Source organism: Thermobia domestica, chromosome 13 (genome assembly GCF_964235325.1).
Source record: "Thermobia domestica chromosome 13, izTheDome1.hap1.1, whole genome shotgun sequence".
Lineage (NCBI taxonomy): Eukaryota > Metazoa > Arthropoda > Insecta > Zygentoma > Lepismatidae > Thermobia > Thermobia domestica.
Window position 1 is genome coordinate 183,300,917 of NC_137466.1, and position 26,209 is coordinate 183,327,125.

At 35.9% G+C, this 26,209-nt stretch overlaps 1 protein-coding gene across 1 annotated transcript in view; it reads left to right on the forward strand.

The window, feature by feature from the left end:
• The first annotated feature begins 14,468 nt into the window (after positions 1-14,468).
• Positions 14,469-26,209, forward strand: part of LOC145667450 (pancreatic lipase-related protein 2-like) — an 82,369-nt gene continuing 70,628 nt past the window's right edge. Inside the window, exons 1-2 of the mRNA XM_081734931.1 lie at positions 14,469-14,584; positions 23,259-23,424. Of these exons, the coding sequence (XP_081591057.1) occupies positions 14,518-14,584; positions 23,259-23,424 (233 nt within the window). The 5' untranslated portion in view covers positions 14,469-14,517. The remainder of the gene's footprint in view (positions 14,585-23,258; positions 23,425-26,209) is intronic.

Genomic DNA, 26,209 nt, shown 5'->3' on the forward strand with positions numbered 1-26,209 from the left:
ACATGATGAGGTCATAGCGAAAGCACTAGTTGAACCTAGCATCAAGTTTTCTGCATGTTTCTAAGATAATGATTAACACTTTAATTTCAAATAGTAGATACAAAATTCTGAGAATATATATATTATGTGAACGGTCCAAACTCATATTATGTGAACCATTACATTAAAGGCTAAACACGTAGGTTGGGTTTACTAACAAGAGCTCAAACTCGACGATAAACAAACCAATATACATGACATGGCGTCCAAAGAAAATATTGAAACCAGAGGTCCTCTTCTTGTGTGACCTCAATTGAAATGAAAAATGTGAGAATCGAACTCAAAGACATTCTTCAGAGCAGTAGAAAACATGTTTATTAGTAATTTTTAGAGCACACAATGTAAATTCTCGCAATGGAGAAAAAGTAATTTGTGTACTACTACTATTAGTACTATTTATGGACAACAGAGTACTATCCCACCGAACAAAGATGTATACTAGTATTAGTACATCTCAAAGAGCAATATTCTTGGAATTGCAATGGCTAAACATTGTTATAAACAAATATATGAATTAAACACGGCATAACCACTGATGCGGATGTAAACATTTAAGAGCAGTACGACTGCACTATTAACGATGTGAAAAAGTTTCAGCAATACATGGTACCAAAGTACCAAAATCTCATCACGAGCGAAACAGTCTGAACTGATAATGCTAACTACAAATTAATTAAGAGTATCACAACTCTGATAAGTAAACAGAACTGATGTAAGGATTGTAAGATGGTCACTAAAATACTTGGAATAGGGTTAACAAGATAATCATAATCTTGTCCTCTGATTTTCATTACTTACATATTTGAAGACAATATTATTATTAATACTATTTGCTAATAATATTAATACTATTTGACCCCCTCCTTTAAAAATATATATAAACACTTATTTATGGTTCACTAGTATATTGATTGCTATTCTATCATTGTCTTAGGAAGACTCTATCGTCTATATGTACAATATATACACATCCTCCTCCTCCTTCTTACTAAGAGCTGTCCAGTATTTTACAGTGTACACAATTCATTTTAGACAGCTATAACCGCAAGAATCACTTGTTATCAGTTTGAGTAAAAATATTAATAAAAATAGTCACTTCTTCGAAAATGTACCCACCCCTCCTATTCAGAAGAAGAAATGTTTATTATTATTATTATTATTATTATTATTATTATTATTATTATTATTATTATTATTATTATTATTATTATTATTATTATTATTATTATTATTATTATTATTCCACTGTACTACATTGCCCACTAAACTTTTAAACAGTTATAACAGTTTTTTACGATGCCAAACACTATAAGCATTGAAACATGGCTCTATCAATCGTACACACACACACACACACTTTATACTTTTAAGCACTTTGAGTTTTACTTATAAACAATATATTTAAGTAAAAACCTTTTATAATCCTTTTCTAAGAATATTTTTATCAGTTCTTTAATAAAATCGTCGTTATTAATCGCCTGTTCATAAATATTGAAAAACTGTTGTAGTTTCGTAAATGTCTTACCATGCGTCTTTTGATATTCTCGTATAATTCCATCTTGAACATCAATATTTGTGATCAAGCTTATTACATTTGTTTTTAAAATATCCTTATGGATGATCATACATTCATGTTATGTTGATACTTTCCTTATATCCGTTTGAACAAGCATTACTCAGTAACAAAGTTCTCTGAGGCTGCCACAAATGGAACGTCTTTATTAAATATTGAATGTTTATTTCATTTTCATTGCAATGACAAATGAACACTGCTTGATCGGACATTTTGTATTCACCAGTACGTAGAAAAAAACAGAAGTAAAAACAGTTTTTTGTTTTCAAAATAAAGTTCTCTTTAAATATTGAATTTTTCTTTTATTTTCTTTTTATTTTTATTTACATGTATCTACACAAGTACGAAGAAGAAATCACATGGTAAAACTATGAAATTATTTTTTGAAATGACTAGAAACGACAAATAAAGAAACGAGGAATGACTAGAATACACACACACAGTGTTCTCTTCCTTTTAACGGTGGTATTTATATACTTTTTCGTGACATCATTACAGCATTGAGCAAGTTTTAGCGGTATCTTTATATGAAACGCCTAGTTAAAAAATAGTTTTTCCTGCAACCAATAGATTTCATTCATTTTATGCAGGATTTAAAAGGTAATCTTACGTTTTGTTTTCTAAAATCTGCACCACTCAACATTAAAAAAAAAAAAAAAAAAAAAAAAAAAAATATATATATATATATATATATATATATATATATATATATATATATATATATATACTTTGTTGATTTTCACCAAATGTTTCTTACAACAACAGAATAAGTAACTCTATAGGTCCCGGAAGTTAATTGTTGCCTTTACAAGAAAGAAAAAAAGCTTTCGTTGGATCTAGTTTATATTATATATTCCTACTTCTGCAAGATTCGTCTTAATATTGTCATCCCTGATCTTCCTAATGGTCTATTTTCTCTTTTACCGGTTAAAATTTTGGAAGCGTTTGTACTTTCTCACATTTTGAGTACATAATTTAACCGCCTGACTTTCCTAGTTTAAAATCCCAACCCCGTTTGATGCGTGATATCAGTTTATCATTATAAAAATTTCAGTCATTCCTCCTACATCCGTCTTATGAGTCTATGTTCTTCTTGTTTCTAAGTAAACTGCTAATGTTTCACAATCATATAGAAACAGGTATGATTATCATTTTACATATTTAAAGCTTCAAATTTTTGAAAATTTACGACATCATTATATTCCGAACTGCCTTGCTTTTAGTTAACATTTAATTTTTCGTGACCAATTTTAAGTTTTCCTAATAGTGATTTTTTTTTTTTTTTTACTTTCAACATAGCTAACTCTTTTTAGCAATCATTTTTCTAGTTTTGACTATTACATATTTTAAGAAATATAATAATAATAATAATGTTTACTGCTATGTCTTAGTCGAGCTTTATGGTTTTACTGTATATAGTGATACTGATCATAAGATCACACCAACTATTTATGGCTTTGCTAAAAACCATTTGTCAGGTTTAAATCAATTACAGTTAATAAATTTCCAATATTGTCTAACCTTTATTCATAACTTATTTCATCATTATATCAGCATACCTAATATATGCTTAAATGGAACGAATCCAGAATTAATTTCGGATAGGGGCAGTTTGTGAGAAACAGAAATGTGTACTTTTTTCATCTTCTTTTATCTTGCTTCTTAGTGCCTATACTTAAGATTTACACATTATGACTGTTCTTGTACTTTTGGTATTTCTAGATAAGTATTTCAGCTTTAGTAAGCTTGTTAATGAGTGTTAGCATTTGTTTCTTGTTATTCTTCCTTTTATTTGTTTTGAATTTTTGAATTCATGTATTCTTTTATATATTTTATTCTAATTACTGTAACATAATTCGGATATAAATTGATAAAGTAAATGTACGAACATTATAAAGAAGAAGAGCATTTTTTCAACGTAAACAAATCATTACAGATTATATTTTAGTAACAAAGATGCTTTACATGTTATATTACACTGTTTGTGGACTTTTCGTGATCTAATAACTTTCATATGAAATTTAAAACAGAAAAAATCGGACCATACATTTTTCCACATAAATTTAACATTCGATACATGATGAAAACATATCTATAAAGATTAAAGACACATTGTGGTACATCGCTTAACTCTGTTGCGTGTGGCCTATGATTCGATTCCTGCCCAGTGCTATCGTCTCTGTGGAATTTCTCTTGGTTCCAACAATTTTTTTTTCATTTGTTAAATTGAGCTTTTTAATGTAATGTAATAAAATAAACGAACGAGCATTACCGTTAATGTTAAACTGAAAGATTTACCCAAACCGAAATTTTAATGGTATTCAAAAAATGTGTTTCATACAATGTAGGTACTATTCTTTGTAAAACTTCAAAAATGTTGGTGAACCAAAATGCTATTTTCCGAAATTTATTTGAAACTGTTCAGTGGTTTTTCCGTTATATTGTAACAGATGAGGCCTTTTTTTTTTTTTTTTTTTTTTTATTTTAATGAGTTTCGATTACCAAAACCTCCATGTTTTACCAGGGTTATAGATGAAACATATCTGTACTTAAAACTCAGCTTGGTTGTATGCTATTCACTTACGTACTTACTGTCAGTTCTCTAATCAAAACTCTCTCACGTAATGCTACTTTATATCATATGTACTAAGTTTTCAAGAATATACCTTACTATTTCTGTTTGATGGGGCCTTCAGTTGATATCAGCAGATTTTTGAGGCTGACTATTTATGATTTTGTTCGTACACTTATTAACACGCTTCTTCATACTTGTTAGTCTCTTGTAAACATTTATATATGTATTTAGCAGAAGTAGAAACCTTTAAGAGAAAGAAAATGCTATTTTCTGGGACTTTGAATAAAGAGTTGAGAAAACGAATCATTCGTTTAAAGTATAGTACATGCATTGGGACTGAAACATTAAAATTACGAAAAAAAAAAAAAAAAAAAAAAAACACGAATTGCAAGATTTTGAAATGTTGATATGAGGAATAATAGGAAAACAATGAGATTATGTTACACATGGTGGGTAAGAAGGGAACAATTTTACATATTATTAAGACGAATAAGAAAACTGTTTGTGACATTGATTAAGAAAGATCTGTATTATGAGGGAAGGTCAAGAAAGAAAGGTAGGGGGCAAAGGAGGTGTTTAATACTGTTAAAACAAAGAAGCTACCTGGTCCATGGAAGTTTACAGTTGTCTGCAAATAATAATAATAATGGCAAAATACCGATAATGATCACCATATATGTGTTTGTATTACATGTTTACATCGTTTTACTAATATAAATATATATAATGTCATAAAGATATTTTTAAGCACCAAAAATCCTAAGCGTATTCTACACAAAGCTAAGTATAATTTACTTGAATGTATATACAAGCGAAACGTTCCTCTCTCTCTATTAGCATAGTGGTTAGCGCGTTTGACTTTAATGCTAGTGTAAAAAGCTTTAAGATGCTTGTATTGACGGACATAAGTTTTGTAAGCTTATGCAAAATACAGTCATGGTTCTGAAATCATTGGTTCAAATTATTCCTCACGAGGAATGTTATTCTGAAAATAGCCTCAGTTCTGAAAAGGCATGTTAAATGAATACAATCAACAAGTTGTCATTGAAGATTTCTATTTTAAACTATACATCTTTGTAACTATACGGATGGTGACTCAGTGATAAAGTGCTCACCTCTTGTTTGGAATACTATTCATTTGTCATCATTATCCAACTGTCTTAGCTTAAAGATCATAATCATACGATTCCATATACCATCAAAGTTCTTCCATAGCTAAGCGGTTAGCGTACGTGTTTTAAGCATAAAAACCCATCCCAGTTTCCCGGAAAAGCTTAGAATCCATTTTAGGGCCACGTCTCACATAGCCTAGCTGCTAAAAGTACGCAAATCAAGTTAACCTTTTTTAAAAAACAAAATTAATCTAGTAGCACCCAGGTGCGTAGTATGAAAACACAATTCCAGCGGTTCAAATCTTAAATTAAGTTTTAGGTCCACGTCTCACATAGCCTCGTTGCAGAACACCATCATCAAGACTACCATTGAGTACCTTAACTGAAGCAGTTCTACCACGCAAATGCTATGTCAAATAAATATCTAGTATATAGTTTAGGCTAGTATATCAAATAAAATAAGATTGTTTTCAGCTTATGTACATCTGGTCACAAGTTCTAAAAACGATCCCAAGTTTTCGTCAATTAATTGTTAAAATGGGACTTAACATACAACGTATAGCTTACTTTTCTTCGTTGCTTTTTTCCATGAATACATATTTCAAACTACTTGTTTAAGTATAGTTCACCTTAGATGGTTGGAATTCCAGGTTCAATCGTCGCCCAAATAAATTGTGGTAAACAATATCATGCTCGAAAACCTTTTCTTGGGGATTCTCCTTCTCACAATTTTTTTCATACGCTTTTCAGTCTTAATATAGCTTCGGTGCATAATAGTAGAATAATAAACTAAATATTTCATTTCATTTCAATACAGCCAACGGAAATCGAATCCAAAACTTCAAAGCCATAGAAGATAGCTAATTGTTCAATCAGTTAATGAAGAACCTGGTCTCAAATTTCAACGTTGGGGAAGTGGTGGCTCAGTGGTAGTTTTCCCGGTGCTGGGAGTCCTTGGTTCGATCCCAACTCGCACCAAGTGACCTTTGTGGTGGACAAACTCTGTTTGCATGAGTTTCCACCCACTTTTTTATATATATAAAACGAAACAACATAAAATCATTCATTTCTCATAATCACTGTCTCCTTTAGCCTAACCAGGACGTAAACTTCAAAGATTTCATTTCACTTTACCACCACTACTAAACAACCAGCATTAAGTTAAATTCATATCATTACTTGAAAACTCTGATAAATACTACTTCAATTTTCATTGTAGATATGTTTTATATAGCCTTCGATTTATTAAAAATCATAGTTTATTTTCTACTGCTGAATCGTGTAAGACCTGTACAACAAGCAAAATAAAAAATATTTACCATGTTCTTTCATAGCTAAGTGCTTAGTGCTCATGCCTTTTGCTAAGTGGTTAGTGCACCAGTCTTTGGCATTAAAGACCGGGGATTGGATTCCCGGTGAAAGGTTATATGGTTCGGATTATATGGTATGGATTAGAAGAAAATAGACCCTCGGTGCTGAAAAGGGATAATAAACTCAAAATTTATCCGTCCATCAAACATAGTTATTTACCATAATTTTTCAACTAAGAGTACACTTTGTAGTATATGAAAGAAAACTGTATGTCTCTTCACACATTATTTAACAGTATTATCAAAATACCTCAGCACTGTTAAGTAACTCAATCAAAGTAATAAAAGCTGAATAATGATATTGCGTTAGGTTTTAAAAAGAGGTATAAAATTTATAGAAAGAAAAACAGATATTTACCCTCCACCAACACACATTTATTTACAAAATATATATACATATCTACAAGTATTTACACCCCCACAATTACATTATTCTCCTCCGATTCATCTTCAGACCCCACATCCATTTTTCCTTTTCTTCTTCTTGTTTTCCTTCCCGCACTTTACACTCTCTCCCCTCTAAGTCCCACTTGATCCCAAAAATCGTTTCTGGCTTACATTCTTTTGTGTTTTTCAGTCTATACACTGCTAATAATGTTTCATTAATGCATTCTTCGCATGAATGGCACCTCTGTTTTTCCTTATTTAGAGGGCATACTGATGACAAATAATAAGGTTTTCTATGCCCTCTGTCTTGTATTTTTTGTGCACAATATTCAAGCGTAGTCACTGGGTTTGCACAAAACTTTCCTTTCATCTTTCTTAAAATGCAGTTGCTTAATTTTTTCTGCACTCTTCTGAAATAGTTGTTTTCCTCTTACCCTGCATATTTCTAAAACAAAAAAAAAAAAAATAAAATGTGTTATTAGTACAACATATTTTCCACGTGATAGTACAAGTTATAATTATTGTTTTTAATATGCACAATATGGAACTAATACCAACAATACTTCTGTTATTCTAACCACGTACGAGAATCAGTTTCTTTAGCTTGCAATACCTATATACAGCTCTGAGCTAAACTGTCATGAAAAGCTCTATTAGTATGCTGGACTTTGGTTTGATTCCGTGTTGAAGTTCTTGTGGTTCGGATTCCACCTTAATCTGTGGGTCCCCGTCTCTTTATAGCCTTGCTGGTAAACTCAAAATCAATCGACAATATTCTTAACACAATTCAGACTTCTCTTTGCGCTTCTACCGTAAGAAACGCACCTATTTAGCTTAAAGACAAGCCTTTAAAAACCTAAATTAAGTCCGGTATAGTACCGCAAGCAACCGCGTATCACTCCTCTTAAAACTTGTGTGCATTCCGTAAGGTTTTCTCTGGGTTCCTCAGTCTATTATTTTTCAAGCAATGTAACTTAATACCGACTAATCTTTTTATTATTATATCGAAACATGTTTCTCTTAAGTGTGCCTATGAAATTTCCCACAGCTCCTCCGTTTCCTCCAACATTATTATTCCGCTGTTTTTTCAACAAAAGTACCTTATTATCAACTAATCTTTTTATTAGTATTTCGAAACAAGTTTCTCTTAAGTGTGCCCATGAATTTTTCCCACAGCTCTCCCGTTTCCTCCATTGCCATCTCACCATTTTTTCAACAAAAGTACCTTATTACCAACTAATATTTTTATTATTATATTGAAACAAGTTTCTCTTAACTGTGTCCATGAATTTTTCCCACAGCTCTCCCTTTTTCTCCAACATTATTATTCCACTATTTTTTCAACAATTTAAATTATCTCAGCAGCTTTTTCATACATAAAAAGAGCACAGTAAAATAACAAATAATTGATTGCTTATCGAGCAAAAGTAACTTACGTGTAAGTTCTAAGATAACAAACTTCGAAAAATAATAATTCGGAAAATCACCAAACACAGTTCACAATCTCCAGAACACAGTGTATAAATACGCTGATATCATGAAATAAGGATAAGGGATATGGAACAAGGGTATTTTATATATATTTTATTTAGGACAGTGGGTGGGCATTCAGAGGTCATTAATCCAATATTACTAAAAATTTTCTCTGCAAAAATTCATAGTTGATTTTAATTATTACAAAAATATTAAAATACATTTTATTTGACATATTAGGAGGGCATCAACCTCCATTTTCTCTACATGTACAACATCAAACTTTTAACTACAATTGGGAAATTGTATTTTGTCTGGAAATTTTTCAAAATGTGATCTACAAGTTAGTTTAGGAATATTGCAGACATGGATTCTGATTTCCATCAGCATTTTTTTGTGTGTGTCCAACTTGTATAGCCATTAAATTGTGTTTCTCAAATCTTTGATTTTCATCTGACATTGCTTAAAAATTGTCTCTACATGGAAAATGTCAACAACTTTTAACAGCAATTGGGAATTTGTATTTTACAACTTATCTAGACAAAATGACCCCTTTGTTAATGCATGTATATAAATTGGAATTTTGTTTTCCACGTACAGTTTGTATGATAAAAATTTCATTCTAATGTAATATCATTCTTTTTGTTGATTAGAAATGGTGATACTGTCATTTGTTTTATCTGGTATTGCATAAAATTTTCAAGTAATCGCTTTCTCTCTCTCTGCGGCAATACACAAGTTAGTACATTGACTTTGACATTCATTCTGTTCCGAGTATTCCTTCGGGTTCTCATGCAGAGGGGTAAGGGGAAAGTTCTCTGGTATGTGGTGGCTGAAGTACAAGCAGGGGAAGTATGTCAGCAGAGGACATTCACATATATTCACCGTAACCAAGGGAGAAATGCGCCACCAGTGCATGCATCAGAGGTCATTTCATCTGAAACGTCATAGTCAACACAGACACTTTCACTTTTCACAAAAGCAAGCTTCCTTATAAGTTCAGTTTGTCTGCAGTGTCCGGTGATGAAGGAAGTGCGTAGGTTAAGTTCTGCGTTCGACAAAGAAGAACATGCAAAACACATGCTCTATATGTAGTATAGCTTATCATGCAAAAGTATACGTACACAACATCGTTGTTCTAATGAGCTTCCTATCGAAGCAAAGAATAAATAATTAATTGGATCGCTATCATAGATTGTTCGGAGTTTACACATTAAACGAAACAGTTTAGAAATAAAAAAGAATGAAATAAATGAATAAATAAAGACTTCCACCCTATTCCTTCCTTCCTTCCTTCCTTCCATATCATGGATTCTCTTCCTCCTCCACTCCAGCTTCCGGTGTTCGATTCCAATTGTCAATACATAAGCAGGGACACTCTTTTCACAACCAAAGGTTCATAGACCCATTATCTTTATATGTTCACACAATGTTCAAGGGAACCAATGGATGGGGTCCTGAGCAATACAGGGGGTATAGGAACCATTACATATGGAGGGAACCAATGGAGGGGTCCTGAGCAATGCTTGGCTATAGGAAATCCATTGGAGACCATTCTTTACAGGGGCCATAGAAATTCATTGGGTCCATTCTTTACAAGGAATATAGGGACAATTTCTTACATTGAGCAATAGGAACCATTACATAACCAGGAACCATTCTTTACATTGGGCTATAGGGACCATTATATAAGCAGGGAACCATTGGAGGGATCCTGGATGGGAAACCATTGGAAGGGTCCTGGGAACATTGGGAACCATCATACTGCGTGGACCATGCACCTACGTCGATACAACAACCATCAAAGGTCACAAAATGTCATTCACCCTTTGGAGGAAAAAACAACTTTTAGAAATCATGATATACTTTCACATGTCAAAATTAACCCCAGACAATTTCTCTAATGTGTCAAACATCTTAAATACATTAAAATACATAATTTACAGTTAGAGCGGCACCTTTATTTACATTTTACCATCATACCTACTTTGTACTTATGAAATTAAATAAGCCAAATTAAAAAAAAAAAAAATCAGTATGGTAATCTACACAGTTGCTTTCATGTTGTAACACTTATGCTCTCTTTATTTCCGGAAGTTGCTTAATGGTCCGAATTCAACCAAAAACAATAGGTCTTGTGTCGGCACTAACACAAACATATATAACAAATTTCAACTAAATTGAGTCAACTTTACGGGAGTTATCGTTAGCGAAATATCTATGGACAGACAAAAACACACAGAAACGTCAAGCCGGATAAGATTTTCATTTACGTTTCAGAGGTAGTAGTGCCCAAATCCAGTCTGATCTCAATTTCGAAATTTTGACAGTAGTCGAATACGTGCATATTTTTCTATAACACCGAAGTAAAAGATTGATAGAACTGTAAACAACATAACAACAATAAAACAAACAACGTAAAAATTGAAGTAAAAGAACATAAAATTCCACACGGGGTTGGCTGGCGCACTTGCGAACTAGCCCCAAATACTATACGACGACTAACCCCAAGCACATGTTGTGCAACAAAGTCGTAAGTACTCAGCCATTGTTTAACACTTACGTTTTATTGTTCGAATATTCATAAAAAACAAAGTTCAGATCTAACTAATGCTATATTTTATACCTCTGTACTCCAGGAAGTAATGATTCTGCGATGTTGTAACGGAGAACTAAAAAAAAAAAAAAAAACTTTAGACTTGCAAAATCACTCTTTATCTAATAGACGCCCTTATTCATAAGTTACAAATTCCGTATGAAGGTGGAAGAAGCATCCATATGTCGCTCATTTATCATAGCAGCAACAGCTCATTACGTTAATTAATGGAGGAGTTATATGCAGTTCGTCAACCAGCCCCGTTCTTCCCTATACAACTATAAAAATGGCGCAAAAGGTACATTTCGTCACATATCGCGAAAACTATTGGTTTTACGTCAAAAGTCTACATAACCATTTCAACTTGTTTTAGCAAGACCTTTCAAATGAGCAATATTTCATCTAAATCAAACAAAAAGTATGGGAGCTACAGTTCTTAATGGCAGCCATCTTGATGACGTCAGCAATGCTGTCTGCATCGGAATGTGAAGTGCCACCATGGAAATTATTCATGTAGATGATTTTTATGACAAAAGTATTGCTAATATTTTTGCACTAAACCTGCCACGAAATGACATATGCGCCCCAACTTAAGTCTCTTTTGATTTTTAGACCTGGATAAGTCGGTTTTCCATTGGTTTCTGACATTTCAGAAACCCTTTACGGACACTTTCTATGTCATTGGAAACCAAAATCGTGTGCGATACAAAGATAGCTATCCGAAGTAAAATTTAGGCAAAAGATAACTTTGTAGAGTAGTATAGTGGTTACTTGCACTATAACAGTACCTCTTGTTGCCTGAGTTTTAAACGATTTGTCCACTACGTCTAGCATCCTACCTAATTCTTCAATGTATCCTTTATGAGGGGTATTACGTACAGCCCAGATATTCGAAATACTCATCAACTTCTAGATCTTTCAATATCTCGCCTTCTTGTTACAGCTCACAATTTTCAGCTATTCATGATCGATCTTTTGGTATCAACCCAAAAGTTACCATTTATCTATAGAGATTTTCAGATCTAAGTCTATTTACCAAACTACTAAATTTGTTAAAAATTACTTTTCATGTCTTGTTCAGATTTTGTATTAACACAATATTATCCACATAGACTGACACTGGTGATTTTACAGTGTCAATACTACAGGGTTAGCATAAATGATTTATTCGTTTTGAAAAGGCTATAGTTTCAAAAGTATTACATGTACATACATGAAAGATATATATGAAAAGAATGACAAATTCACTAAGTTTGTATTGTGTATTCCAGGTGGTAGCACGACTCCATTATCTTTCCGAGTGAGTGTGGCAGTACGAGGTTAATACCTGTCGAAAATGGAGGGGATGCAGGAAAAAAGGCGTCGTCTGGACGTGTGTCGTATCACCAAAGGGACACATATTCCTGAACGTCTCTAGAGGGAGTATAATTTTGGTGAGTTTGTTTCTCTTTTCATGTGACTTTCATCCTTGTACGTATAATACGTTTGAAAATATAGCCTTTTCAAAATGAATAAATCATTTATGATAGCCCTATACATCTATCTCACTATTTCAACATATTTCTTTTATTACATTGTCCTTAAGAGATTCTGAGATAGGAACATCTAATTAAAATAACTGTAATTCCATTTCAAACTCTTCTACGTCGATTTCCCAAAATTTCTTGCTTATATGGTACCTTAAGTCACTTATCATATGCACTGTCCAAATTTCAAATTCTTAGATTAAGCACTTTGGCCTTGGCGTTGGCCAGTCGGTCATGATTTTTTCTTTCCTATATACAAAAATCTATCTATCTATTTATCTATATAAATAAAAATGAAAGTGGCTATGTTTGTTGATTTAATAACTCTTGAACCACACGACCGATATCGATCAAATTTTCAACATAGATGACGTTCGGACCTGGGATGGTTTCTAACTTTTCACTTTGACGGTACATCTTAGAGGAGTGGGAGGGATATATTCACGAAGAAATTAAATGTCGACTAAAAGCAGGGAATTCGTGTTATTATTCGGTTCAAAATCTCTTGTCGTCCCAAATTCTGTCGAGAAATTTGAAGCTTAAAATATACAAAACAATAATCATGCCTGTTGTTCTGTATAGTTGCGAAACATGGTCACTTTCTCTGAGGGAAGAACATAGACTGAAAGTATTTGAGAACAAGATTCTGAGACAAATATTCGGACCCAAGAGGAACGGGAATGGGGAATGGCGGAAACTTCAGAACGAGGAACTACATAATTTATATGAATATTGTTAGGGTCGTCAAGTCTAGGAGGCTTAGGTTGGCGGGTCATGTAGCTAGAATGGAAGAAAGTAGAAACGCTTTCAAAGTCTTGACTGGAAGACCAATCGGAAAACGACCATTAGTAAGACCTAGGCGCAGATGGGAGGACAATATTAAGATGGATCTCGCAGAGATTGGAATACAAAGTAGAAACTGGATCCAATTAGCTAAGGATAGAAGTCAATGGAGAGCTTTTGTGAACGCGGCATTGAACCTCCGTGCTCTATAGGCTATAGAGTTATATATATATATATATATATATATATATATATATATATAATCGAAAATGATTAATATTAGTGTCGAAACCACAGCTTTCGGGGTCACTGCGATGAACAGTGACACTTCCGATGTCGTTTAAATCCAAATTCAGCCCCGCAACTTTGGGGAAAGGGATATATAAAAATGATCAACGATGACCGATATCAGAGAGGGCTTCAGTAATAGTAAAAAGTGATCGACTAAAGAAACATATTACTATTACTATTTTTTCTTATTTTAACTCAACGAAGCGGGTAATTGACGCTGGTAGCAAGGGCGCCGATCCTGTGGGGGACGTGGGTCCCGGGCCCCCCAAAGCTCATGTGGGCCCCCATGTATTTTTATGAATATGTATTTTTTGTTGTTATATGTACTGTTGTATGTATTGTTTTTTATGAGTGGCCTTAGGGATGCGCACGAAACAAGATTTGAGACTGTCTTGTCTCGAAAATATGCTGTAAAAGTGATGTCTCGACTCGAAAAATTTATATTTTTCTATTGGAAGAGCTGTGTCTCGACTCGAATTTTGTCAGGAAAATTATGTCTCGACTCGACTCGAGCGCATCCCTAAATCCCCCCCCCCCTCAAAGTTACAGAGAAATCGTCACTGTTGGCTAGTAGATACATAAAATAATCAATGGGTACATATTTTTTACGTATTATTCACGTCCATTCTAATATAACTCTAATATGGATTTTATTTATTATTAGTGATACTCTAGAATTTCTGGACTAAAAGCAACATTGAATTATTTTTAGTTTATATTTTTCTTGTTGTTTTTTTCTTTCAGCTTACATCATGAAACTTTTTTGACTAACAATAGTGCTGCATTCCTAGTATGCATGTAAAATTACAGTTTTCTGGTTCCTGCAACATCTTCCTTCATATCGTGGTCTCTCTATCAGGTAAATATTAATCGAATAGTTACAGTGAAATTGCAGTATTATTTATTGTTGGACGGAGTTAGTTCGTTGCACGAACATTCGTTTTCAGCACCGAGGAATGGCCTAAGACACGTGGATCTATAGTTTATGGTAGACCACGAATCATTGTATTGAGTTCAAATTTCACTGATTTCCCACCGGAAATCGATCCCTGAACCCCGTGCACAAGAGATACAGGCTTTAGCCACGAGGCCAGCGTGGAACGTTAGTATTATTTATTGATTCTTGTGTTAATTGGACATTCTATGAAAACTAACATTTGTACATTCATAATTATTAATTGTAATCAGGGCCGACTCTACCATACATGCAACACGTGCATTTGCATACAGTGGCAAATTTCGAGGGACGGCAAAATCTGTCAAAACTATATTGTTTAAAATAAATATTCCTTGTTGGGAACAGACTTCATTTCATGACGATGGTAGTTAAATTTACTAAGCTGACCTTCTATTTGAATACTACATTCATAAAACATGTTTGCGTCGCATTAGTTTAATGTCACATGGACAGTTCTACGGCAAATAGTCAAACCCCAGCATGAATTGCTTGATTGTTGTCAAATACAAGATCTTAATTCTCGATCAGTAACGAACACTTGTTCCATTTAGTTAGTTATCACTAGAGAGTGGATTTTAAGGTGCATCACCTTTTCTAAAAATGTAGTTGTTATAACAACCAAAGTTCAAAATATGTATTTCCGGACATAAAACAAACTAAAATGAACGCACATTGTTGCACCTTTTTTTCTGAATTTTGCACTTTTTTTTGCTAGATTAATACAATTTTCCCTTTTTCTTACTTCTTTTACCTTTCAGCAACTTTATTGTCCCTTTTTTCTATCCTTTTTTTTAAAAAAATGGACAGAACAATATGTTTTATTTTCAATCTGGTTTACATATAATATTCCATAAATTTAGACGGATTTGAGGATTGCTAGAGACAAATTTGAACTGAATTTGCGAAACAATCCAGACGTAGAAACCTTTGCAAGGTCAAATGAACTTATTGTCCATGTGCTTACAAGATATGCACCACTAGTTTCCATTCAAGGATGTATCGTCATCCTATTAAACCGATGAAACCAAAAAACAAACGAGCATCGGCACGTTTGATTGGCTACTCTCGTTTCTGCCATCGTCTGATTGGCTACTTTCGTTTCCGCCATGATTGTTGGGCTCAAAACATTGCGATCCTATTGGGCGGAGTGGGCAGAGTAGGGGTGGCGAAACTATGACGTATGGTTTCAAGATTTTGTTGTAAGGGCAGATCCTCTATTTTATAAGATCCATGTTTCCGTTGATGTTGAGCAAAGTTTCTCCTCATACAAGGATCTACTGAACTCCAAGCGGAAACATAGAAATGTTGTGCATAAGCAAGTATAACCAGCTTCTGAAAACCCAGTAGTATGTAACGGTTTCTCAAGCCCCAATTTTGCAAAATTAATATTTTCTTTTAAAAATACCGAGTTGGTTTCAACCACAATTTTATTACAAGAATGTTGAATATTGTACAAGTTTAAGAGATCAAATAAAACAATTTTGCAGTTTATGTCAAATGTTTAAAGCCAAGATTTTGACAATATTTGCTGGAGTAATGAATAAACAATGTTCATGTAACTATATACTATAGCACTTAATAAAGATATCTTATTAACACCTTCTTGAATGATTTTTCAGCACCTTTTATTCCCTTTTATCCTACCACATTTTAGCACCTTAAAATCCGGTCCCTAGCATAAACAAGTTCCTTATCATTGAAGGTGGGAACAGTTAAAAAAAAAAAAAAAACTTTTTAATAAATGTAGAAGGAAAACCAAGAAGTAAAGACTGGAATTGCAAACTGATAGGGTATATATTGAGATTGAAGCCCGATATTGAATTCTATAAAAAAGGATTAACATCTTTCCCCTACAGATGTGTTTGGTTTATCTTTCACTAACATAATAGATTATTATTTAAAGAAAAAAAACAGACACAACGAGGTTGTATTTGTAGTGTTTAGGCCTTTCTGAGTGCGAGTATCTTTCCCTCCCCTTCGTTGTTCATGATGGGGGTAGCATACTTAAAATCGTGGCTTTTAAGATTCGTTCTTTCTGGAGAAAGTGGTGTGGCAAATGATACCACATTGCATGGGGCGGCAAATTGCCTAGGGCCACAACTGATCGTAATGCATATTACGAAGAGAAATATTTATGAGAGGTCCTTCAATTGTATTTATTCAATCTGTCACTGTGTGGAGATAATGAAACTTAATTGAAACTTAGCTTTGTGGACTAACTGCTTTTGGTTAATGAGTTAATAAAATGTAGTTAATTTTAACACTTTCTGTACAAGCGGAAGGTTCTACTCGTCATGAAACTACCATCCGGAAGACAGACAATGGGTGTAACCCTCCCTTTGCTTTATATTTCTATAGCAAAGTTTGTAGTTTTCATCTATAGGGGAGACTGGGGCTGGTTGGCAGCAGGGGCTGATTGACGAACTGCATATAACTCCTTCATTAATTAACATAATGAGCTGTTGCTGCTGTCATAAAAGAGTGACCTATGGATGCAGCTGCCACCTTTATATGGAATTTGTAACTTGCAGATTATGGCGTCTATTAGGTAAAGAGTGTTTTTAATAGTGAAGTTTTTTTTTTTTTTTTTTTCAATTTTTCGTTACAACATCACAGAATCGTCACTACTTGGAGTACAGAGGTAAGTAATATAACATTAGTTAGATCTGAACTTTGTTTTTATGGATATTCAAACAATAAAACGTAAATGCCAAACAATTACTGAGTAATTACGACTTTGTTGCACAACATGGGCTTGGGGTTAGTTGGCGTATAGCATTTGGGGTAGGTTGTCAAGTGGGCCAAACAATCCCGTATAGAATTTTATTCCATTTTACTTTTATTGTTACATTGTTTGTTTTATTGTTATGTTGTTTACAGTTCTACCAATCTTTTACTTCAATGTTATAGAATAGCATGCACGTATTGGACTACTGTCAAAATTTAGAAATCGAGATAAGACTGTATGCCGGACTCTGAATTTTCTGAATAGGCCTGATTCTCAGGATCGAGAATATTTTGTATGTGCTCTATTGTTACAAAAATAGAGGCCTAGCTATTGCTTTTTCTTTCTTTGTGGAAAATAGGAAATAAACTGCATTTCTCGATAATTCAACTAAAACATATCTTAGTTTCTCTTAGCTACTTTATGAACAGCGGGAAATAAACTACGTTTCTTGATAGTTCTGTTATTTTAATTGCATTTTGAAATAATATGAAGAATTAACCTACACCAAATCATATTAAAACTGATGTGGTTTGATAATCTTGTAGCTTTCAATGCTATGACAACCAAGCTAAAATGAAAGAAAGAAGTTTTCATATTTCATAATGCTGATTCTTTTAAATGTTGTGAATAAAAGTCATTTCAAACTTCAAATAGCCTACTTCATTGCAATATATATAATAGAATTTAGAAAATAACGTCTATTTCTAATAAATCCAATATTTGTTTGTGTCTTGCTATATTTAAAAAGTATGCCAACTAGTCCCACAATATCAACCAACCAGCCCCTTACTAGGGGACGGTTGGCATACTCCATTTTAAAAGAAAGAAAATTTTATTTCTCAAAACTGTATGCAACAAAACAAAAACAAAAATTGAACTGATTAGAGGTCTGTCCGTACACATCCATTACATTGCAATACAGTGCACCATCTGCTTATAAAAAATAAAGAATGAAAAGTTCGCCAACCAGCCCCGGTCTCCCCTAGCTTTAAAATAGAAACAACTTAAGCAAGTCTTTATTACGAATTTTAGAAAGAAAACAAAATATCCTTGTCTACTGGGAAAAACCATTTCGTCCATAAAGTGTTAAGAATTCCTACGTTAGTTCTGTTCTAGAAACATCATTATGTTTGGAATAGTTTTAAGAAAATATATCTGAGATGTTTCAAGTTCACACTCAAACTCTGATTAAAACTAAAAATAAATTGACAGTTCAAAACTACGTGGAAATTTGTGATGTTAAGCAAAGCTACGTCACGAGATATTGCCGAGGGAGGGGCCAATCATATGAAGGTATGTCGAGAGAGGGGCAGGTATAATGCAAAATTTTTGAACCATTACTATTTGGAACTCCTCAAATATAGATTAGAATGAAAGGCCTGGATTAAAAGTAATGGCAACATCGTTATAGTTTGTACCTGGCTTTATGTATAGAAGAACACCTGGTACACATGGGCGCCGATCCTGGGGAACCGGGGTTGCCCGGCCCTCCCAAAAGCTCATGTGGGCCCCCTTATTGTATTTAAGGATACACAATATTTGGCATAATCTGAATGAAATTTGTCTTAAAAATCCTCATATATGCCTTCTGCATCTGAATGAGTCCCCCAAATTTACAGAGAAATCGGCGCCCTTGCTGTTATATTCCTTGAATGTAATTGCCTCCCATCTCTATTACCTTCTGCCACACGTGTGCAAGATGTCGTACATCGTCAGCGCGTCAATCTTTGTCGATGTCACGTACAGACTGCCATACAACACAGATGAGCTTCTCTTGTATTGTTATGCTTCCCACGAAATGGTTCCTTCATTTTGGCGAAGAGGTCACGCCGAAATCCTTGAAAGCATTGTTGTGCACTGGGCCCACGTGCCACTTGAATCTTAACCCTTTGCGTTCCAGTCATAACCATGTAGATGCCATAAAATAGTCCGTTGTAAAATACCAGTGACATTCATGGGAATGTCATAAAAGACTCCGTTGTAAAATACCAGTGACATCCATGTATGTCATGAAAGACTCCGTTGTAAAATACCAGTGACATCCATGTGCATGACATGAAAGACTCCGTTGTAAAATACCAGTGACATCCATTTGTATGTCATAAAAGACACCGTTGTAAAATACCAGTGACATCCATGTGTATGTCATGAAAAACACCGTTGTAAATTACCAGTGACATCCATGTGCATGGCATGAAAGACTCCGTTGTAAAATACCAGTGACTTCCATGTGTATGTCATAAAGAACTCCGTTGTAAAATACCAGTGACATCCATGTGCATGGCATGAAAGACTCCGTTGTAAAATACCAGTGACATCCATGTGTATGTCATAAAAGACACCGTTGTAAAATACCAGTGACATCCATGTGTATGTCATGAAATACACCGTTGTAAATTACCAGTGACATCCATGTTCATGGCATGAAAGACTCCGTTGTAAAATACCAGTGATATCCATGGGGATGTCATGAAAATATATCCTTTATTAAAGGTCGTATTAATCCTGGTGATGATGAATTTTTTTAGTAGATGCAAGACACGAGTTAGTTCTACTATTTCTCCTTAGGTGGCAGCACCTTACTGAAAGAAAAAAGGTTTTGTCCCCGTAGATGGCAGCCCTAAGGGAACATTCAATTACAACACACATGTGTTTGTTTTGACGGTAAACTATTAGCAAATTCGTGATCGGAAAAAAGAAAAAAAAATTGTCTTTGATCTCTGGTCAGTGTTGCCAACCTGAATCAGCGTAAAATCCCTTTAGAACCTCAAAATTTCCCTTTTTCAGTCGAAATGTCCACAATGCAAATATATATAGTAATATGAATGCTCTCCTCGAGCGCACACAATAAATATTTCCTATATAACGGTCTTTTAACAGTAAATGAAAACCTGGTATTACAGCGCGCACATAGAAAAACGACACATGGAACGAAGGGCTTAATGCACGAAAGTTGTTCGTCTTTCCGAAACATATCGTTATGGCAATTCCACTTTCTTCATCTACCTTAAGGCTGCTTTTGACTCAATAGCCGCAGTAGTTACCACTTGCCACACTTCCTCGTCTCCGTTATCCCATCCCCTTATCAGCTATGAAGCTCTTGTGGTGCTGACAAGGGAACCTTCCGAAAATGATTGTTGCAGTGAAAGATGTGACCTATGCCAATTGAAAGAGCTGTAACAGAGATGAGCATTTCCAAAAAATTAGCTGCCCATAGCAATAGGTTCAAGAAATATGAGGGGTGGAAGCTCGGGAAACAGCAAGGTTGGACAAGGGGGAAAAGTGCAAATTCCGAAAAAAAAAAGAGGTAACGGCAAAATACAATGCTGACAAGTGATGTATAGAAATAATCTTGCCACAATAGGGAACAAATGAAGGCCACCAGTGGGGTTAACAGTGTTGCTAACTGCAATGAAAAGCACATGTTTTGCAAAGAGCACTATATGAAGTGAGTGCAATATTCAGTGTCAACCTGCCATGTAGAACATAAGATATGACGCGTATAATCAGTAGTACAATCTAACAAAAGAAAATAGAAAAATAGAAGTACGAAAAATACGGAAAAGATAGAGCTGGCTATAATGCGCCACATTTGATCACGAGCTGTGCATATTAGAATGAACAAAACAAGAAAGCACCAACTATGCAGGAAACCGACGTACCTAGAGTCGAAAAGAAAAACGAGTTCCAAAGTTGGCAACACTGGCCTTGAAAATCCAGACAATTCTAATATAGTTAAGCCACTCGCTTCACAAAATGAAAATTACGGCAACAGGCATTAGTCTTCCCATCATTTGTGCATGCTCGTCAACATTGTACGTGCAATTGTTCGATGAGACAACATACATTTGCAGTGAGCACAGCGGAATACTGTCAATCCGTCACACATGGTACAATGATCGCCTGTGAATGTCTCGAAACAGTACTCTAGAGGTGTCGGAACCTTTGGTGGTCTTTCTATCACATATCCACACCTGTAGAAAGCAAACATAATCAAAGGCTTGAATAAACATGCCGTAAACTGGTAATGGATTAAGGCTTGAAGTTTCAGAAAATTCTCGGGGGACCAAATGTTAAAGCGAATATCTGATAAAGCTCTATAACACAAGCTCTATAACGTAGCGCACAAAGTTCTTGTATGGTCTAAAAACATTAAAATCAAGTGGTTGTATCAGACCCGTACAACCAGGAGGGATCAGCTCAACTTTGAAATTCACTCCGGATGGTACATACTCGTAGAGCAAGTTGTTGTCTTTGTTCGCTGTCCAAGAATCAACAAATTGCACAACATCAGGTTTCTTTCTGCCAAACTTGGCCAAAACACGTTGGCATAAAACACGCTTAAATCACTCTTCCGCATGTTTGCGGTTGTATTTGGGAAGTCCTTAATATTCAAAAGAGTAGACAAAAAGTCTTTGGTCTTCTGGGTAAATGTTCCTTTGCCTTCTGCCAGTTGCACATACATTGGTGACAAGAGAGTTCCATCAACAGAGATGACAGGCATTATCATATACCAATGTGATGAAGACGTGATGACGAAAGAAACCGAACTGATGTTGTGCTACTTGTTGATTCTTGGACAGCGAACAAAGACAACAACTTGCTCTACGAGCATGTACCATCCGGAGTGAATTTCAAAGTTGAGCTGATCCCTCCTGGTTGTACGGGTCTGATACAACCACTTGATGTTAATGTTTTTAGACCATACAAGAACTTTGTGCGCTACGTTATAGAGCTTGTGTTATCAGATATTCAGTTTAACATTTGGTCCCCCGAGAATTTTCTGAAACTTCAAGCCTTAATCCATTACCAGTTTACGGCATGTTTATCCAAGCCTTTGATTATGTTTGCTTTCTACAGGTGTGGATATGTGATAGAAAGACCACCAAAGGTTCCGACACCTCTAGAGTACTGTTTCGAGACATTCACAGGCGATCATTGTACCATGTGTGACGGATTGACAGTATTCCGCTGTGCTCACTGCAAATGTATGTTGTCTCATCGAACAATTGCACTTACAATGTTGACGAGCATGCACAAATGATGGGAAAACTAATGCCTGTTGCCGTAATTTTCATTTTGTGAAGCGAGTGGCTTAACTATATTAGAATTGTCTGGATTTTCAAGGCCAGTGTTGCCAACTTTGGAACTCGTTTTTCTTTTCGACTCTAGGTACGTCGGTTTCCTGCATAGTTGGTGCTTTCTTGTTTTGTTCATTCTAATATGCACAGCTCGTGATCAAATGTGGCGCATTATAGCCAGCTCTATCTTTTCCGTATTTTTCGTACTTCTATTTTTCTATTTTCTTTTGTTAGATTGTACTACTGATTATACAAGTCATACCTTATGTTCTACATGACAGGTTGACGCTGAATATTGCACTCACTTCATATAGTGCTCTTTGCAAAACATGTGCTTTTCATTGCAGTGGCCTTCATTTGTTCCCTATTGTGGCAAGATTATTTCTATACATCACTTGTCAGCATTGTATTTTGCCGTTACCTTCTTTTTTTTTTTTCGGAATTTGCACTTTTCCCCCTTGTCCAACCTTGCTGTTTCCTGAACTTCCACCCCTCATATTTCTTGAACCTATTGCTATGGGCAGCTATTTTTTTGGAAATGCTCATCTCTGTTACAGCTCTTTCAATTGGCATAGGTCACATCTTTCACTGCAACTATCATTTTTGGAAGGTTCCCTTGTGAGATACATCCCTTTGACCTAAGAACAGTCTTCTCCCACTACTTTTTATCCAACCTATACATTTTTGAATCTCTAAAGTCTGTTTCATGGGGTTTCCTCTGCAATACAAATAGCACTATCAATCATATTTCTTATAATTAATACAGGAATCTACTGTAATATATTGGAAAAAATCAAGAATCTAGATCACGTCTGCTACGGTGACCTTGGATGCTTCAGTTTACAGGGACCATGGTTTTCATTAATACGACCGATACCATATCTTCCACAGTCACCCGAAAGTATAAATACTCTTTTCTTCCTTAGTACTAGGTAAGTGTGTTTAATATCAAAATGATCTGGTAAAGAGCTTTGGAATAATATTTGGTCTAGGAATTAATTCGTGCGGTTGGTACGCACACATTGAAGCTGTAGTACAAACACAAAATACATAAATACCTTAAGAAAAATATTGTCCATCGCTAGCCACCACTTTCGCCCATCTGTCAGGCAATGTACGGATTCCGTGGCGAAAGAAGTCCTCATCCTTGGAAGCGATCCAGTCAGAGACCCATGTTTCGATATCTTCTGAAGAAGTAAACCGCTGTCCAATCAAATCGTTGTTCATGCAATCGAACAAGTAGTAGTCCGAAGGAGCAACGTCTGGTGAATACGGCGGGTGGGGTAAAACTTCCCATCCGCCATTTTCTAAATAGGTTTTGACCGGTTTTGCGACATGTGGGCGAGCGTTATCACGTTTAACAATAAGTTTATCATGTCTGTTCTCCCATTCTGGTCGTGTTCTGGCCAGAGCTTGCTTCAAACGCATTAATTGTCGTCGATAACGTTCTCCATTCATAGTTTCACCCGGTTGCAGCAGCTCATAGTACACCACACCTTTCATATCCCACCATATGCACAGCATCACCTTTGCACAGTGAATATCTCGTTTTGGTTGTGATGGACCTGGTTCACCTGGTTTCACCCAGGCCTTTTTTCGTTTAGGGTTCTCGTAATGGATCCACTTCTCATCACCCGTAATAATTCGATGCAGAAACCCCTTTCTGCTCTGTCGTTGAAGCAGCAATTCGCAAATGGTTTTTCGTCTTTCAACGTCTCTGTCTTTCAATTCATGTGGAACCCAATGTGACATCTTTTGAATCATTCCCATGGCTTTCAAGCGTTTGGAGACTTGTTTGATCAACGCCTAATGCTGCTGCAAGTTGTTCCTGCGTTTAACACGAATCCTGCTCGAGCAATGCTGTCAATTCTTCGTCTTGAAATTTTTTTGGCTGTCCAGCTCGCTCTTGGTCTGCCAAGCCGAAATCACCACTTCTAAACCGTGCAAACCACTTCTGACACGTTCGCTCAGCTAGAGTATGGTCACCATACACTTCCACCAAAATACGATGACTTTCAGTCGCACTTTTCTGCATGTTAAAGTAATGCAGCAGGACACCCCGCAAAAACACTTTATCAGGCACAAATTGCGCCATGTTCACTTAACTACAAACTGGTGTTGTTGACGCTTTAATCCACTGCCCTATACTACGAACGATACGCGATGACAGGGGTTTGCAACACATGTGTGGATACACGGAACTGTGGGACGCTCCGTTCGTTGCGCCATCTCTTGTCCACCCGCACGAATTAATTCCTAGACCAAATACAAATAGATTATGAATGTTAATTCATTTTCTAGTCATTACAAGTGTAACCTGTGTATACAACATTTCGGAAAATAGGGCCTAGAGTTCCTATTAATTAATAAGTGATTTATAAGAAAATAAGTTTAGAAGGCTGGAAGTAATTTTGTAGACTTCGAAAACTGCACTTGTAAAATATTAGCCCTTTAATGCGCCATTTTTTTTTCGATCAAACTGAATTCTTTTAATTTGAATTGTTTTTTGTGTAGGAAACATGGGATTAAAAAAATAATGCAAATAATGTGTGGTCTATGGGATATTTTATGGTATTTTCATATAGGGTCTATGCAAAGTTGCGAGTTGACATACAAGGTCTGTATGATAAGTAATGAGACTCGCCGCGCCGCGGCGCGCGTGTCGCTGGAGCGGGTTTGTCGGTGATGGAGGATGTAGGGGGGGGTCCGAGCAAAGCAACGCACCGCGCGTCAGTTGGCTCCGAGCCTTAGTGGAGCGCGGACAAGCCTTGGACAAAGCCCTTGTGAACATTCTTGTCACGGCGGAAAATCAACAAACATGGAGGGTTCCATCGAACAGCGTTATGCGATCAAATTTTGCGTTCGCCTGGGGAAAACGGCTACTCAGACGCTTTCTCTCATCACGGAGGCCTACAAAGAGGAAGCCCTATCCAAAGCCCAGGTGTTTCGTTGGCACAGTGCGTTCCGGAACGGCCGGGAAAGCGTTGAGGATCTGGAGAGGGCTGGACGCCCGACAACAGTGACTACGGACGAAACTGTGGCAAAAGTGAGGGATCTCCTGAACTCAGACCGTCGATTATCGTTGAGATTGATTGCTGATGAACTCGATATGAACCACACAACAGTGCACAAGATTGTGACGGAACAATTGGGAATGAGAAAAATCTGTGCGAAACTGGTGCCGCGAGTGTTGACTGACGAACAAAAGCAACGACGTGTTGATTGTTGTCAGGAACTGTTGAACCTCATGAACAGTGACCCTAACTTTGAAGATGACGTCATAACAGGTGACGAGTCGTGGGTGTTCCAGTACGACCCTGAAACGAAACGTCAAAGCGCGGAGTGGCACACTCCTGCGTCCCCGCGCCCCAAGAAGGCCAGAATGTCGAAGTCAAAGGTGAAAACAATGTTGATTGTTTTTTTTGACAATGTGGGGGTGGTCCACAAGGAGTTTGTACCCCAAGGACAAGCCGTCAACGCCGCCTTCTACAAACAAGTCCTTGAGAGACTGCACAGGAGCGTCAAGCGGAAAGACCGGCGATCGCTAGCCGGTGGAAGTTGCATCACGACAATGCCCCTGCCCACACCGCCTTCTTAGTGACCTCCTTTTTGACCCGGATTGGGGTGGAAGTCCTTCCACAACCACCCTACAGCCCAGATGTGAGCCCGGCCGACTTCTTCCTCTTCCCGAAGCTGAAGCCACGCTTGAAAGGAACC